Genomic DNA, 15,857 nt, shown 5'->3' on the forward strand with positions numbered 1-15,857 from the left:
CCTTTAAATTTAGTGGGCGGAGAGAGGCGGGGCTCAGGCCAGGCCACATCCCGATCAGCCACGTCCATCCCCCTTATTACTGGGCCCTCCCAGTCCCTGGGCGCACTTCCCGGATCCCTCCCACGAGGGGGCGGGCTGTGGTCAAATCTCCCGCCTGTCGGAGGCCGGGCGCTGATTGGCCCCAGGGCAGCGGGACCGACTCGTGATTGGCCAGCACGCCGTGGTTTAAAGCGGGTGGCGCGGGAACCAGGGGCTTACTGCGGGACCGCGGTGGAGAACCTTTGGATCCGTGAACTTCCCGGAGGCGCCATGAGTTGCATTAACCTGCCCACCGTGCTGCCCGGCTCCCCTAGCAAGACCCGGGGGCAGATCCAGGTGCCGGGGTCAGCCCTGCGCGTGACTGGGGATGAGGGGGTCGTGGTGATAGCCTGTGCCCCGGCATCCGCGCAGGGCGGGCCCCCATGTGACCTCATCTTCTCTCCTAGGTGATTCTCGGGCCGATGTTCTCAGGAAAAAGGTAATGGCTTCGCGGGGCTGGGGTGGATCTCCTTCTTCTCCGGGGACCCCTGTCCCTTCCCTTCCCCTAGAAGGACCAGCACAGCTTCCCACAGCTCCCGCCCGGGATTCTCCTCCTCCCTTGAATTCCGTCCAGGAGGAAGTCTCCGCCCCCTTCTGCCCCGGCCAAGCCCCTCCTCCTGTGTGGACGCCACTCCCTCCTGGAGCTGGTCACAGCTGGTTACAGCTTAGCACTCCTCCCCACCAAGTCCTCTGAGAAGGTGGCAACCAGTTGTGTGCACTGTGGGCCAGGCCTTTTTGTACACCCCTATTCAATGTGGCTGTTTCCTTATAAGGCCAAGGAAACGCAGTCGCTCTCTGCACCAAGGAGTCTGAAGCCGTGGAGCCTCTGCTCTCCTGAGGTGACAGAACCATTCCCTGACCCAGGTGGGGCTAGTGAGTGAGTTTCCTGAGTAAACTACCCACCCACCATTCTTTTTGTTTTGTTTTGTTCTTGTAGAGATAGGATCTTGCTTTTTTGCCCAGGCTGGTCTCGAACTCCTGGGCTCAAGCAGTTCTCTCACCTCAGCCTCCCAAGTAGCTGGGACTACAGGCGTGCATCCCCGACCCAGCTAATTTTATTTTATTTTTGTAGAGCTGGGGTCTTGCTATGTTGCCCAAGCTGGTCTTGAACTCCTGGTCTCAAGCAATCCTCCTGCTTCGGCCTCCCAAAGTGCTGGGATTACAGACGTTAGCCACCATGCCCTGCCCCAACATTATTTTATGGCCCTGGGGATCACTTCAGCTCAAACTCCTTGCTCAGGATCATGAGGCTCAGATTTGGACTTCTTGGACGCAGAAGCAAGTGCTTTTGACACTGCACACAAAGGTTTTCTGAAATTAATTTAGAGAAGCTCTATGCCGGGCGTGGTGGCCCACGCCTTTAATCCCAGCACTTTGGATTGCTGAGGTGCGTTGATCACTTGAGGTTAGGAGTTTGAGACCACCCTGGTCAATGTGGTGAAACCACGTCTCTACTGAAAAAAAATACAAAAATTATCTGGGCGTGGTGGGAGGCTCCTGTAATCCCAGCTACTCGGGAGGTTGAGGCAGGAGAATCTCTTGAACCCCGAAGGCAGGGGTTGCAGTGAGCTGAGATCGCGCTACTGCACTCTAACCTAGGCGACATAGCGAGACTCCATCTCAAAAAAAGAAAGAAAAGAAAAAAGAAAAGCTCTGAACTCTGGGAACAACACTGGAATGAGGTTACTTTGGAATGCAGTCGCAGGTCCCCCTCTACATGTAGCCTTTGCCTCTGCCTTCCCCACTACATCCTGGAGAAGGTTACTCCTCCCACACTTCCTGGGACCACCTGAGTACCATTCCTGGACCTCTTCCCCATAGAGAATTCTGACTTCCAACCCTCTTTGTAGGGATATTATACCCTGCCTGCTCTGCCCTGCTCTTTTCCGGCTGTGGTGGGCTCAGTCTGCATAACACTAGGGGCAATGAGGAGCCAGGCTTAGTGGGGAGGTTCTCCTCCCGCTGTGGACCTCACCTGACCCTCTCTCCTCTTGCAGCACAGAGTTGATGAGACGTGTCCGTCGCTTCCAGATTGCTCAATACAAGTGCCTGGTGATCAAGTATGCCAAAGACACTCGCTACAGCAGCAGCTTCTGCACACATGACCGGTCAGTCCCTGCCCCTTGCAGTCCTGTCCAGTGGAAAATCACAAGGCACAGGACACGCTGTTAGAACTCTCTTTAGTGGGGACGGTTAATCACGCTGACCCGGCATCGAACGATTCAAATCAGCACACTTTCCAAGGTGCTTGGCAAGGCAGCGCACACTCTCCATTCCCTGGGCTGGAGCCAGTGGTTCTCCACTGTGGGTGATTTTGCCCCCAGGGTCCATTTGACAATGTCTGAAGACGTTTCTAGTTGTTGCAACTGGAGAGGGGAGGGGATGCTACTGGGCTTTAATGTGTAGAGGTCAGGGACACTGCTGCTAAGGGTCCTGCGGTGCACAGGACGGCCCCCATGCAAGAATGAGCTGACCCCAAATGTCAGGAAGCTGCCAACGTTCAGAAACTCTGCTGTAGGGATTCAGCTTCACACAGGCTGCAAACTGGTTTGGTTTGGCCTGCACACAGATTTTTGTTTAATTTTTTAGTTGTCCATTGTTGGCTGGGTCCTGGTCACCTGGCAGCCTTCACGCTGCCTCTTTTTATGTGTAGCTATTTGAGATCACTGGACATTTCCACCTGCAACCTCAGGTTGGGAGTTAAATTCACTTCCTTGGCAGCAGATGTGGGCCTGATGTTTCTGAGCCTGAGACGCTTTGCTTGGTCCTCTGGACTTGTCCACCTGGGCACCCAGTGGCAAAGCCATGCTGTGCCACACATTATAGAGCTTGCGGCCACAGAGCCCTTGCTGGGACCTGTATCCGAGAGTTGCTACAGCTGTGCAGAGAATGGATCCACCTGGCATGTGGCCTTCGGTGGGAGCTGAGGGGCTTCTGAAGCCAGACGGTGGTGGAGTGGAGGGTGCTTGGGGCTTGGAGCTGTGTGTGGGGATTTAACCGTACTTCCTGGCCATGCTGTCTGATGTAGGTCATTTACTTTTCCAAATTTGCTTCCTCATTCCTAAGATGCGATGTCCACAGCACAGGGTGGTGTTACACCTGGCGGGGACAGGGAAAGCAGAGGAGGTCACTCCTTTCCAGCTGTTGGAAGTGCAACTTCTCGAGTCAGTCAGATCCAGGATGTGTGTCACAAGTCATTTCTAACACGGGTCACAGAGGCCAAGGCTGGGCCCGCAGCATTGACAGCTCCAGAGAGGCTGCCCTTGCAGGGCCCACAGCTGGCCTCCCACCTGCCCTCACTTTGTCTTTCTCTGTTTAGGGAGGGAAGAGGGAATTTAAAATGCACAAAATACTGTTTCACACGTTTTTTCCAGAACTCGAAGTAGGATTATAGCAAGGTAATAACGAAACAATAGTTGTCAAATGTTTTTTAGTTTGTTTGTTGTTTGTTTTTGAGACAGGGTCTCTCTTTGTCACCCAGGCTGGAGTGCAGTGGTTCAATCATAGCTTACTATTATGTGACCCCAAACCCTTGGGCTCAAGTGATCCTCCCACCTCAGCCCCCTGAGTAGGCGGGACTACAGGTGCACACCACCACACACAGCTGATTTTTAGATTTTTTGCCACATAGTATCTCGCTGGTCTCGACCCAGGCTGGTCTTGAACTCCTGAGTTCAAATGATCCTCCCGTCTTGGCCTCCCCGAAGTGCTAAGATTACAGGTATGAGCTGCTGTGTCTGGCCAGAATACAGGATTTTAAAAATTTATATTTTGTAACATAATTGACATAAAGACAAATATAACCCAGGCCCAGTTCTAGTTATTCATTCTTCTGAATTTTAAAAAAAAACTTGGCTGACCCCTAATGGTATCATGGGCCCTGGTAACTGATGAAGCTGGCCTTGTCTGCCGAACAGTGGAAGAGTTTTTAGTCTCGTTGAGCTTTGTATTGGACATTACTAATTTCTAATCCAAAACATCAAGTGAAGTGGCTTGTATAAATAACTGGTTTTCCTCTAGGAGGCTGAGGCGGGTGGATCACTTAAAAGTTAGGAGTGGCCGGGCGCGGTGGCTCAAGCCTGTAATCCCAGCACTTTGGGAGGCCGAGACGGGCGGATCACGAGGTCAGGAGTTCGAGACCATCCTGGCTAACATGGTGAAACCCCGTCTCTACTAAAAAATACAAAAAGCTAGCCGGGCAAGGTGGCTGGCACCTGTAGTCCCAGCTACTCGGGAGGCTGAGGCAGGAGAATGGCGTAAACCCGGGAGGCAGAGCTTGCAGTGAGCTGAGATCCGGCCACTGCACTCCAGGCCAGGCGACAGAGCGAGACTCCGTCTCAAAAAAAAAAAAAAAAGTTAGGAGTTTGAGACCAGCCTGGCCAACATGGTGAAACCCCATCTCTGCTAAATATGCAAAAAGTAGCTGGGTGTCATGGTGTGTGCCTGTAGTCCCAGCTACTCTCGAGGCTGAGGTGGGAGAATCGCTTGAACCCCTTGAGAATTGGGAGGTGGAGATTGCAGCAAGCCGAGATGGCGCCACTGCACTCCAGCCTGGGCGACAGAGCAAGACTTTGTCTCAAAAAAAAATAAATAACTGGTTTTCTGAACGAGGGCCTTTCCCATAGGTGCTAACTTCTCAAAGCCCGGCTGGGTGAACACTGAGCCGGCTTTGCAGGTAGCGGGTGGTCGCGACAGTGCCATTCCCTGGCCTCTGCATTCTGGCTTCTGGCCTCCCTGTGCCTGCTCACGCTCTGGCTTTCTCTTCCCAGGAACACCATGGAGGCGCTGCCCGCCTGCCTGCTCCGAGACGCGGCCCAGGAGGCCCTGGGCGTGGCTGTCATAGGCATCGACGAGGGGCAGTTTGTAAGTCGGCTTGTCCTGGTATCACTCTTGCTGACAGCTCCCGCTCTGTCCTCCGTTTTCCGCCGCTGACTTGGAGGTTATCTGATCTTTTAGTAAAATAACAAGGTTAAATAGCTACAACTAGTGTTGGAATACCCTCTGAAGGCCCCCTTCTAGTTTCCCTGTCATAGTCACGTAGAATTCATTTTACGCTTTTATTTTTTTGAGACGGAGTTTCACTCTTGTTGCCCAGGCTGGAGGGCAATGGTGCCATCTCACTGCAAACTTTGCTTCCCGGGTTCAAGCAATTCTGTCTTGTCTCGGCCTCCCAAGTAGCTGCGATTACAGGCATGCGCCAGCACGCCCGGCTAATTTTATATTTTTAGTAGAGACGGGGTTTCTTCATGTTGGTCAAGCTGGTCTCAAACTCCCAACCTCAGGTGATCCCCCCCCCCCCGGACTCCCAAAGCCCTGGGATTACAGGTGTGACTTACGGCACCTGGCCATTTTACCTTTATAAAAAATATATATCTATTTACTGGCAAGATACAGTGACTCACACCTGTAATCTCAGCCTTTGGGAGGCTAAGGTGGACAGATCACTTGAGCTCAGGAGTTGGAGACTCACCTGGGCAACATAATAAAACTCCATCTCTACAAAAAAAGAAAAAATCGCCAGTCATAGTGGCGCACACCTGTGGTCCCTGCTACTCAGAAGGCTGAGGCAGAAGGATGGAGCCTGGGAGGTCGAGGCTACAGTGAGTAGTGATAGCGCCACTGCACTCCAGCCTGGGCGACAAGGCCAGACCCTATCTCAAAAAAAAAAAAAAGGGAGGTGGGGAGTAGTGTTTGGTTTGCCTCATGGTTCCTTTTGCTTGTTTCTTATACGTTTATTTTCTTGTTGTTGAAGTACATTTTTTAGTAGTTTTTGCAGCCAGGATGTATAGATGGGAAGCTGCCAGGCTTTGTATGGAAATCTTTCTTTTGTCCTCTAGGTTTTTTTTTGTTTTGTTTTGTTTTGTTTTTTTGAGACGGAGTCTCGCTCTGCCGCCCAGGCTGGAGTGCAGTGGCCGAATCTCAGCTCACTGCAAGCTCCGCCTCCCGGGTTCACGCCATTCTCCTGCCTCAGCCTCCCGAGTAGCTGGGACTACAGGCGCCCACCACCTCGCCCGGCTAGTTTTTTGTATTTTTTAGTAGAGACGGGGTTTCACCATGTTAGCCAGGATGGTCTCGATCTCCTGACCTCGTGATCTGCCCGTCTCGGCCTCCTAAAGTGCTGGGATTACAGGCTTGAGCCACCGCGCCCTGCTTGTCCTCTAGTTTAAGCTGGGCAGCAAGGGATAGGTTGATTTTGTGTAGTTTTGTTTTGTTTTTTTTTTTTTGAGACAGAGTCTTTTTTTTTTTTTTTTTTTTTTTTTTTTTTTTTTTTTTTTTTTTTTTGAGACGGAGTCTTGCTCTGTCGCCCGGGCTGGAGTGCAGTGGCCGGATCTCAGCTCACTGCAAGCTCCGCCTCCCGGGTTTATGCCATTCTCCTGCCTCAGCCTCCGGAGTAGCTGGGACTACAGGCGCCCGCCACCTCGCCCGGCTATGTTTTTGTATTTTTAGTAGAGACGGGGTTTCACCGTGTTAGCCAGGATGGTCTCGATCTCCTGACCTCGTGATCCGCCCGTCTCGGCCTCCCAAAGTGCTGGGATTACAGGCTTGAGCCACCGCGCCCGGCCGAGACAGAGTCTTACTCTGTCACCCAGGCTGGAGTGCAATGGCACGATCTCAGCTCACTGCAACCTCTGCCTCCCGGATTCAAGCAATTCTCCCACCTCAGCCTCCCAAGTAGCTGGGATTACAGGCACCCACCATCGTGTGTGGCTAAGGCTGGTCTTGAACTCCTGACCTCAGGTGATCCACCCGCCTTGGCTTCCCAAAGTGTTGTGATTACAGGCGTGAGCCACCACCCCCAGCCTTTTTTATGAGATGGAGTGTCTTGCTCTGTTGCCCTGGTTGGAGTGTATTGACATGATTTTAGCTCACAGCAATTTCCGCCTTCTGGGTTCAAGCAATTATCCTGCCTCAGCCTTCTGAGTAGCTGCGATCACAGGTGTGCACCACCATGCCCAGCTCATTTTTGTATTTTTAGTAGAGATGGGGTTTCACCCTGTTGGCCAGGCTGGTCTGGAACTCCTGACCTCAGGTGATCCACCTGCCTCGGCCTCCCAAATTGCTGGGATTACGGGCATGAGCCACCACGCCCGGCCTTGGTCTTGTTGCTTTGAAGAGTAGCAGTGCTGGTTGTTGTGTTTTTGCTCAGGGGAAGGCTGCCATCTCTCTAATGTTACCTCTGGTCGGGTGTTCTGTCTGTTCTCTCTCAGCACAATGAGTCTAGGGTAAGCTTTGTTTTCGTTTATCCTGCTTTATAGCTGGTGTGCCTTTTCATTTCTGGGGAAGGAATGAAGCCATTATCACTTCAGGTATTTCTCTCCTCATCCCTCTCTGAGGTGTTCTGGGTTCCATCTTGCAAAGTGTGTTTTGTTTCAATGACTATTTTTATATCTGCTGCTCTAATTCATCATCCTCCGTTTTTTTTTTTTTTTTTGAGACGGAGTCTTGCTCTGCCACCCAGGCTGGAGTGCAGTGGCCGGATCTCAGCTCACTGCAAGCTCCGCCTCCCGGGTTTACGCCATTCTCCTGCCTCAGGCTCCCGAGTAGCTGGGACTACAGGCGCCCGCCACCTCGCCCGGCTAGTTTTTTTTGTATTTTTTAGTAGAGACGGGGTTTCACCGTGTTAGCCAGGATGGTCTCGATCTCCTGACCTTGTGATCCGCCCGTCTCGGCCTCCCAAAGCGCTGGGATTACAGGCTTGAGCCACCGCGCCCGGCCTCATCCTCCGTTTTGACAAGTTACTGTTGGGTTATTTTTAAATGTATGCTGTTCCTTCCGTTATGTTTCTGAAAATTTTTTCTTAGACTTTTCCAGATTTTTCTATTTCCTCAGGAACACATTCTGCAGTTGAGTTTCTGGGTTATTTTCTGTTATCTTAGTTTTTCTTTCTCTGCTTTGGAGTTTTTTATTTTTGTTAGTTTATCACAAATGAGTGAAACCAAAAGTGTCTCTGAGGGGCTCAGCAGACTTGGCCTCTTAGGTACTTTTAGGGCTGCCTTGAAGTACACAATGTGGTGGTTTGATATAAACATAACAGGAATTTATTTCTCGCTCACAGACCCCTACGTGGTTCCAAGCCAGTTGATGGGGAGGCCGCCCACGAGGCGGCTTAGGTCACCCTGGCTGGCTGTATACAGACACGGAAGGGGAGAGACATGGCGGAGCCCCATGGTGTGAGGTTTTCATGGGCCAGGCCAGAAGCTGCAAATGTCACCTCTGCTGATCTTTCAAAGACTAGAACCTGGGCACAGGGCCACCTATACGTTTAGTATACGTAGTCCAGTTCTCTTTTTGTTTGTTTTTGAAACAGAGTCTCGCTCTGTGGCCCAGGCTGGAGTGCAGTGGCGCAACCTCCATCTCCCAGGTTCAAGTGATTCTCCCGCCTCAGCCTCCCTAGTAGCTGGGATTACAGGCTCCTGCCACCATGCCCGGCTAATCTTTTGTATTTTTAGTAGAGATGGGGTTTCGCCATGTTGACCAGGGTGGTCTCGAACTCCTGACCTCAGGTGATCCTCCTGCCTCAGCCTCCCAAAGTGCTGGGATTACAGGCGTGAGCCACCGCGCCTGGCCACACTTAGTCTAGTTCTATACCCTGGACTGTACATTTAGTCTAATTCTATACCCTGGAGGAAGAATACATGAGTTTGTTGGTGAGTACTTTGAGATCTCCAGCCACCTTGCCTCCCAACACAGAGCCAGGCTGCTCTGGCTGGAATACCCTGCCCGGATATCACAGGGCCTGTACCCCCCGCAGGCCAGTCCTGCCTTCCTGGTTCTGTTCTTGCCCAACATTCTGTATGAGTCATAGCTGCAAATTCCATTCCCGTGGGGAGGCTGACGTGCCCTTCCCCTGAGCGGGGCGTCTGCCCTGTGGAGTTGAGGGACTCACTCCAGGCTGCCAGTGTCCGCTCTGGGTTCCTGACCACCCGGCAGCTGGCATCTCCCTGCCTGGGTGTGCCCATTCAGTTTCTGACCTTCAGAGGTACGCCTCTGAGCACCCCCCTGCCTCTGCGTACATGGAGACATTGTTGTTGCTGCCCTGCGGTTGAGGGACTCCAGGTGAGAAAGTGAGCCCAGGCTGGGAACAGGGATGCAGCTGTTCTCTTTTGTTGTCAAACTGGCCTCAGAATGCATCCACGGATTTTGCATCAGCTTTGGGGACATGGCCCTCTCAAAACAAGGAAGCTTCAGCTTTGGCAAGGCTCTCCCTCCTTCTGACCTGCCGCTGTGAGTGGTTCAATAGCTCTGTTCTCCTGGCTCTGTAAACCTTGTTGACAGAGGCTGACCCAGACCTTCCAGGCACAAACCTTTCCCTTCTCCTTCCTCCTTCCTTCACATCCAAATGCCCCGAGTCAGGAGCCAGTGTATTAAGTCCTGTCCCCGGTTCAGCCTGTAGGAGGGATTTCCCGGTCTACTTCCTCCCTGGCCAGCAAGTAAAACTTGAGTTCATTCAGTGAGTATTTATTACACCCTATCCAGACATCAGCGTTCTGCCCTGGCCTCTGTGTGCCCTTGTTCTCTTCAAGAAGTTCAGGGTCACCAGCCTGACCAACATGGAGAAACCCCGTCTCTACTAAAAATACAAAAATTAGCCGGGCGTGGTGGCGCATGCCTGTAATCCCAGCTACTCGGAGGCTGAGGCAGGAGAATCGCTTGAACCCGGGAGGTGGAGGCTGCGGTGAGCCGAGATTGCACCACTGCAGTCCAGCCTGGGCAACAACAAGAGCAAAACTCTGTCTTAAAAAAAAAAAAAAAAAAAAAAAAAGGAAGTTCAGGGTCTTCCCATTGCAAGCAGTTCTAGATCGAGGAGGGGGTTCCCAGCACAGGACCCAGCAGAAGGACTGTCCTTTGTTCCTTCATCGTCTACCTGGACAGTGGCTGAAGCCTGGCCTAACCTGCCTTGTTCCTGTTTTCTGGGTCAGCAGGGAAAGCCTTTCACAGAGTAGCCACCGTGCCATCCTGAGGAAGGCCCTGGGTCAGAAGCTTCTGTGCTGCTTTGTACCCTGGGAGAGACGCAGAGGTGCTCACACTGGTTTGTAGAAACTGTTGGCATCTAAGAGAGGTTCACCTGGAAAACCTGAAGCTACTAGCTGGGGGTGCTGTGCTTCAGATGCTGGTGGTGGGTGGGAACCCTGGCCCCAGCGCCACCCCCACGTGCTCATCAGCAGCTGCACAGCGTGTGGCGGGCTTGCAGAGTTGCTTTGCAATAGTAGGAGCTCTGATTTATTTTTTTAAATTTTTTTTCTGGCTGGGCACAGTGGCTCACGCCTGTAATCCCAGCACTTTGGAAGGCCGAGGCGGGTGGATCACTTGAGGTCAGGAGTTTGAGACCAGCCGGGCCAACATAGTGAGACCCCATCTCTACTAAAAATACAAAAATTAGCCAGGCGTGGTGGCACCCACCTGTCATTCCAGCTACTTGGGAGGCTGAGGCATGAAAATTGCTTGAACCTGGAAGGCAGAGGTTGCAGTGCGCCAAGGTCATGCCACTGCATTCCAGCCTGGATGACAGAGTATGACTCTGTCTCAAAAAAAAAACCTTTTTGTGTTTTCTGTTCTACTACACAAGTAACACAGGTTGAGTATTCCTTATCCTAAATGCCTGGGACCAGAAGTGTTTCGGATTTCAGGTTTTGGAATATTTGCATGTTCATAATATAATGAGACCTTGGGAATGAGCCCCAAGTGTAAACACAAAATCCATTTATGTTTTATAGACATCTTATGCACATAGCCTGAGAGTAATTTTATGTATTTTGTAATTCGGGCGTGAGCCACAGTTTTGACAGTGACCTGTCCCATGAGGTCAGGTGTGGAATTTTCCACCTGTGGTGGGCGCTTAAAAAGTTTCAGATTTTGGAGCCCTTCGGGTTGCAGATGTGCAACCTATAATAAATTTAATCTGGCCGGGCGCAGTGGCTCACGCCTGTAATCCCAGCACTTTGGGAGGCCGAGGCGGGCAGATCACGAGGTCAGGAGATCCAGACCATCCTGGCTAACACAGTGAAACCCCGTCTCTACTAAAAGTACAAAAAATTAGCCGGGTGTGGTGGTGGGCTCCTGTAGTCCCAGCTACTCTGGAGGCTGAGGCAGGAGAATGGCATGAACCCGGGAGGGGGAGCTTGCAGTGAGCCAAGATCGCGCCACTGCACTCCAGCCTGGGCGACAGAGCAAGACTCCGTCTCAAAAAAAGCAAGTTCATAATTTATATGTTACCACAGCCCAAGTCTCCTAAGCCAGAGACCACTAAGAACACCCCTTGAGCTGAACAACTCTGGTTTGTTTGTTTATGTAGAGACAGGCTCTCTGTGTTGCTCAGGCTCAACTGCAATGGCGTGATCTCAGCTCATTGCAACTTCTGCCTCCTGGGTTCAAGCAATTCTTGTGCCTCAGCCTCTCAAGTAGCTAGGATTACAGGCATGCGCCCCCAGGCCCGCCTCATTTTTGTATTTTTAGTAGAGACAGGATTTAATCCTTGGCCAGGCTGGTCTCGAACTTCTGACCTCAGGTGATCTATCCACCTTGGCCTCCCAAAGTGCTGGGATTACAGTTATGAGCCACTGTGATTTCCCTTTTTATAAGGACACTAGTCGTTGGATTAGAAGCTACCCCGATCACTCCACTTTGTAAGACCTTATCTCCAAATGAGGTCACATTCACAGATATTCTGGGTTAGGACATCAGCATATGAATTTGGCGGGGTGGGGGACACAATTCAAACCATAACGTCCCCTAAACACAAGGGACAAAACCACCAACAGCAACAGCATGACTGCCAGGGCCCACTTTGAAACGTCCCAAACAACTCGGATACCTCCATCTTTATCTCCAAGGCCCCTGGTTGCCCAGGGAGCTCTGCTGGGGTTAGGGTTTAATGCTTACCTGGGAGAGGGGTGGCATCTGCACTGGACGGGGGAGGAAGTGCCAGGTGGAGTGGGGGCTGAGGACCTTCCTCCGTCCTGAAACCCTGATGTGGGAGAGTCTGGGGTCTGCTTTCTACCCTCATGTGGAGGGTTAAGGAGCAAGGTTCTCAACTCAGGAGGGTTCTTCCCCTCTCGATTCCCACCCAGGGGACATTTCACAACAACTAGAAACAATTTTGTCACAACTGGGGGATGGGAGGCATGCTCCTGGCATCTATCTAATGGGTGGGGGCAAGGGACGCAGCTAACACTCTACAGTGCACAGGACATGGCGAGATCCAGCCTCAAATGGCAGCGATGGCAGCGTCAGCCCTCCAGGGGGCGAGCCCCTGGTGCAGGAGGTGTGCTGGCCCACAGCTCCTTGCAGGCTGGGAGCTGCATTTTTGTGACGTGATGAGTCCTCAGAGAAAAAGAGGGAATGAGTGCATGGCGGGGAGGGGCCCCGGCGTGCTGGAGTCTCTGGATTTCCTTCTCCAGAGGCCCCTGCAGTCAGCTGAGCACAATCAGTCACGTAGGGTTTCGCTTGGATCCAACTGGAATTTTTCAAGCCACCCCTTAGTCCTTGCCTTGCTAAACCCTCACGTCCCAATAACCTCGAACCTCAGTACCTGGCTGAGAAAGCCTGAGTGGCCCCGAGAGAGAGACCCTGCACCCAAGGACAAGGACATCCCCACTTCACCCAACCCAGAGGCCAGTCTGGACATATGAACTCAGCCAGCTAAGAGTGATATGATTGATGAGAATCACTAAAGCACTTGCCAGAGTTTGAGCTTCTCCCTGGGCCAAAGTGAAGTTTGATTTACGCAGTAAATGTGCTGTGTGCAGGCCCGATACTTAGAAGGCTGTGCTGTGTCATCCTGCTCTGTAAATGGCCAGTAGGACCCCTGCCCCTTCTCAAAGCACATTACCTGTTTAAAAAGGGGGAGGCAAGAGCACAAAATACCCACCTATTCACCAAAGAGCCTGTATATAACTTAGGATCTTCCATCCTTAAACAACAGGACCTGGCTGGGTGCGGCGTCTCACGCCTGTAATCCCTGCACTTTGGGAAGCCAAGGAGGGCGGATCATGAGGTCAGGAGTTTGAGACCAGCCTGACCAACATGGTGAAACCCCGTCTCTACTAAAAATACAAAAATCAGCTGGGCATGGTAGTAGGCCCCTGTAATCCCAGCTACTCAGGAGGCGGAGGCAGGAGAATCGCTTGAACTCGGGAGGCGGAGGTTGCAGTGAGTCGAGATCACACCACTGCCCTCCAGCCTGGGCGAAAGAGTGAAACTCATCTCAAAAAAAAAAAAAAAAAAAAAAAAAAAAACAGAACCTTCCTTGCTCTTAGTAAAGAGGAAACAGGTTCAGAGACGTTAATTCATTGCCAAGGTCACACAGAAAATGGGTCCAACGAAGAGCGGTGTCCGAGCTCAAGGCAGCAGGCCTTTGTCTGCTGCAGCGTTAAACAGCACAGTCGGTGTGGAAGTCCGACGCTGAGTCCTGGTTAAACAGCACAGTCGGTGTGGAAGTCCGACACTGAGTCCTGGTTAAACAGCACTGCCGGTGTGGAAGTCCGACGCTGAGTCCCGGGGACCTGGACTTGGAGCGGAAGCTGGCTGCAGGGGGAAAGGGCTGTGTAGTTGTGGATATGCCTGTCATCTGCTGGGAGGGCACACAGAGGGACACAGTCCCCGGGCTGTGGAGCCTCGTGGGAGAGTTGCTCCAGGCCAAAGGGCCGGAGTTGTCAGATCTGGCAGCATCTTCGCTGGGGATCCAGGGAGCTGCTGCTGGGGTGGAAGCTCACGCTTTCTCCACCTGTCCTTTCCAGTTCCCTGACATCGTGGAGTTCTGCGAGGCCATGGCCAACGCTGGGAAGACTGTAATTGTGGCTGCACTGGATGGAACATTCCAGAGGAAGGTAAGGCGTCTGATCCAGGTCTGGAGCTGGGATCCAGGAGGGGAAGGGGCTTCTGGGTGGGTACACAGACACCAGCTCTGGGTGACCAGGGCTCAGCCACCACAGGGGTATGGCCGAGCTGCTCAGACCAGGCCTTGTCTGAGCCCAGGGACTCCGCGGTCTGTGCAAACTGGTTCCATCTGTCTGGCAGGTGCTTTGAATCAGCAGAGGGACAGAGCTGGGCATGGTGCTCTGGGGGTTGGGAGAAGGACTAAGGTCAGAGAAAACTCCTGGCTTTAGTGCTTGTGAATCAGAGGATTTAAAAGAAAAACCCGCCTGGTGAGGTGGCTGAGCGCCTGCTGTCTTTCCATGGGAGCACAGCCATTCGGGACCATCCTCAACCTGGTGCCGCTGGCCGAGAGCGTGGTGAAGCTGACCGCGGTGTGCATGGAGTGCTTCCGGGAAGCCGCCTATACCAAGAGGCTCGGCACAGAGAAGGAGGTAGCTCCACCTGCCTTCCCTGCCTTCCCTGCAGGCCGGCGGGGTGGGGGTGTGGCTGTGCCTCCTTCCTGTCCTGGTCCTTCACCTGTCCTCTGTCCCTGCCAGGTCGAGGTGATTGGGGGAGCAGACAAGTACCACTCTGTGTGTCGGCTCTGCTACTTCAAGAAGGCCTTAGGCCAGCCTGCTGGGCCGGACAACAAAGAGAACTGCCCAGTGCCAGGAAAGCCAGGGGAGGCCGTGGCTGCCAGGAAGCTCTTTGCCCCACAGCAGATTCTACAATGCAGCCCCACCAACTGAGAGGCCTGCGAGGGCTGCCCGCTGCTTTCCTGCTGCCGCTGCCTAGCGGACACTGTCCCACATGCTGCCTGACCACTCCAGGAGGAAGTTGGGAGGCGTGGAGGGTGACCACACCTTGGCCTTCTGGGAAGTCTTTGTATGGCTGCCCCACCTGCCACATACTCCCTCCTCTCCTACCCACTGGCCTGCTTAAAGCTTCCCTCTTGACTGCTGGGACGATCACCCAGGCTGGAGCTGGCGCCGCTTGGTGGCCTGGGATCTGGCACACTCTCCCTCCTTTGGGTGAGGGACAGAGCCACACACTGTTGACATAAGCCTGCTTCTTCCCCTCTGTGGCTTTCACTGCTGAGTTTCTGTTCTTCCTGGGAAGCCTGCACCAGCACCTTTGAGCCTTGGGCCACACTGAGGCTCAGGCCCTTCTTCCTGGGACCGGCTCCCGCCCTCCCCTGAGGATGGCCCGGACTCACGTCCTCTTGCTTCCTTTTGGGCTCAAAGCCCTTCCTGCCTCTGGTGATGGTTTCCACGGGAACAACAGCATCTTTCACCAAGATGGGTGGCACCAACCTTGCTGGGACTTGGATCCCAGGGGCTTACCTCTTCAAGTGGGGAGACAGGGCAGGGTCCATGCCTCTGCTGTAGTGTATGAAATTAACTAATTCAAAATTCACTGATTGGTGGATGCACATTTCTCTTTAACCTGGGTTTCCCCGGGTCTCATGGACAGCTTCAGCTTGATTTGGGTGGGGATTTTCTTCCAGATCTTTTTGTTTTCTTTTGAGACAGGGTCTCACTCTGTTGCCCAGGCTGGAGTACAGTGGTGCAATCCCTGCTCACTGCAGCCTCTGCTTCCCCAGTTCAAGCGATTCTCCCCCATTAGCCTCCCAAGTAGCCGGTATTACAGGCATGCACCACCACACCTGGCTAATTTTTGTATTTTTAGTAGAGATGAGGTTTCACCATGTTGGCCAGGCTGGTCTTGAACTCCCAGCCTCAAGTGATCCGCCTGCCTCGGCCTCCCAAAGTGCTGGGATTACAGGCGTGAGCCATGCGCCTGGCCCCCAGATCTTTTTGTAGTAATACTGATGTCTTAACCACGACCCTTTAACTGAGAAATGGTCATGGGGCGTGTCCTAAGAGGAACATCATCTGCTTCCTGTCTGCGCCAGAGTCAGGACA

At 52.8% G+C, this 15,857-nt stretch overlaps 1 protein-coding gene across 2 annotated transcripts; it reads left to right on the forward strand.

Moving 5' to 3' along the window:
- Window positions 1-77: 77 nt before the first annotated feature.
- Window positions 78-15,348, forward strand: TK1 (thymidine kinase 1). Of its 2 annotated transcripts, XM_010381915.2 has the most exons (7): window positions 78-375; window positions 486-517; window positions 2,076-2,186; window positions 4,848-4,941; window positions 13,815-13,904; window positions 14,265-14,384; window positions 14,490-15,348. In XM_010381915.2, the coding sequence occupies exons 1-7, from the start codon at window positions 310-312 to the stop codon at window positions 14,679-14,681; spliced, it is 705 nt and encodes a 234-aa protein (XP_010380217.1). In that variant the 5' UTR covers window positions 78-309; the 3' UTR covers window positions 14,682-15,348. The 2 variants fall into 2 exon arrangements, with proteins under 2 accessions (XP_010380217.1, XP_030778734.1); XM_030922874.1 differs by having other exon boundaries at window positions 107-375; window positions 14,265-15,348.
- The last annotated feature ends 509 nt before the right edge of the window (window positions 15,349-15,857 follow it).

The sequence above is a fragment of the Rhinopithecus roxellana genome, chromosome 19 (assembly GCF_007565055.1).
Source record: "Rhinopithecus roxellana isolate Shanxi Qingling chromosome 19, ASM756505v1, whole genome shotgun sequence".
Lineage (NCBI taxonomy): Eukaryota > Metazoa > Chordata > Mammalia > Primates > Cercopithecidae > Rhinopithecus > Rhinopithecus roxellana.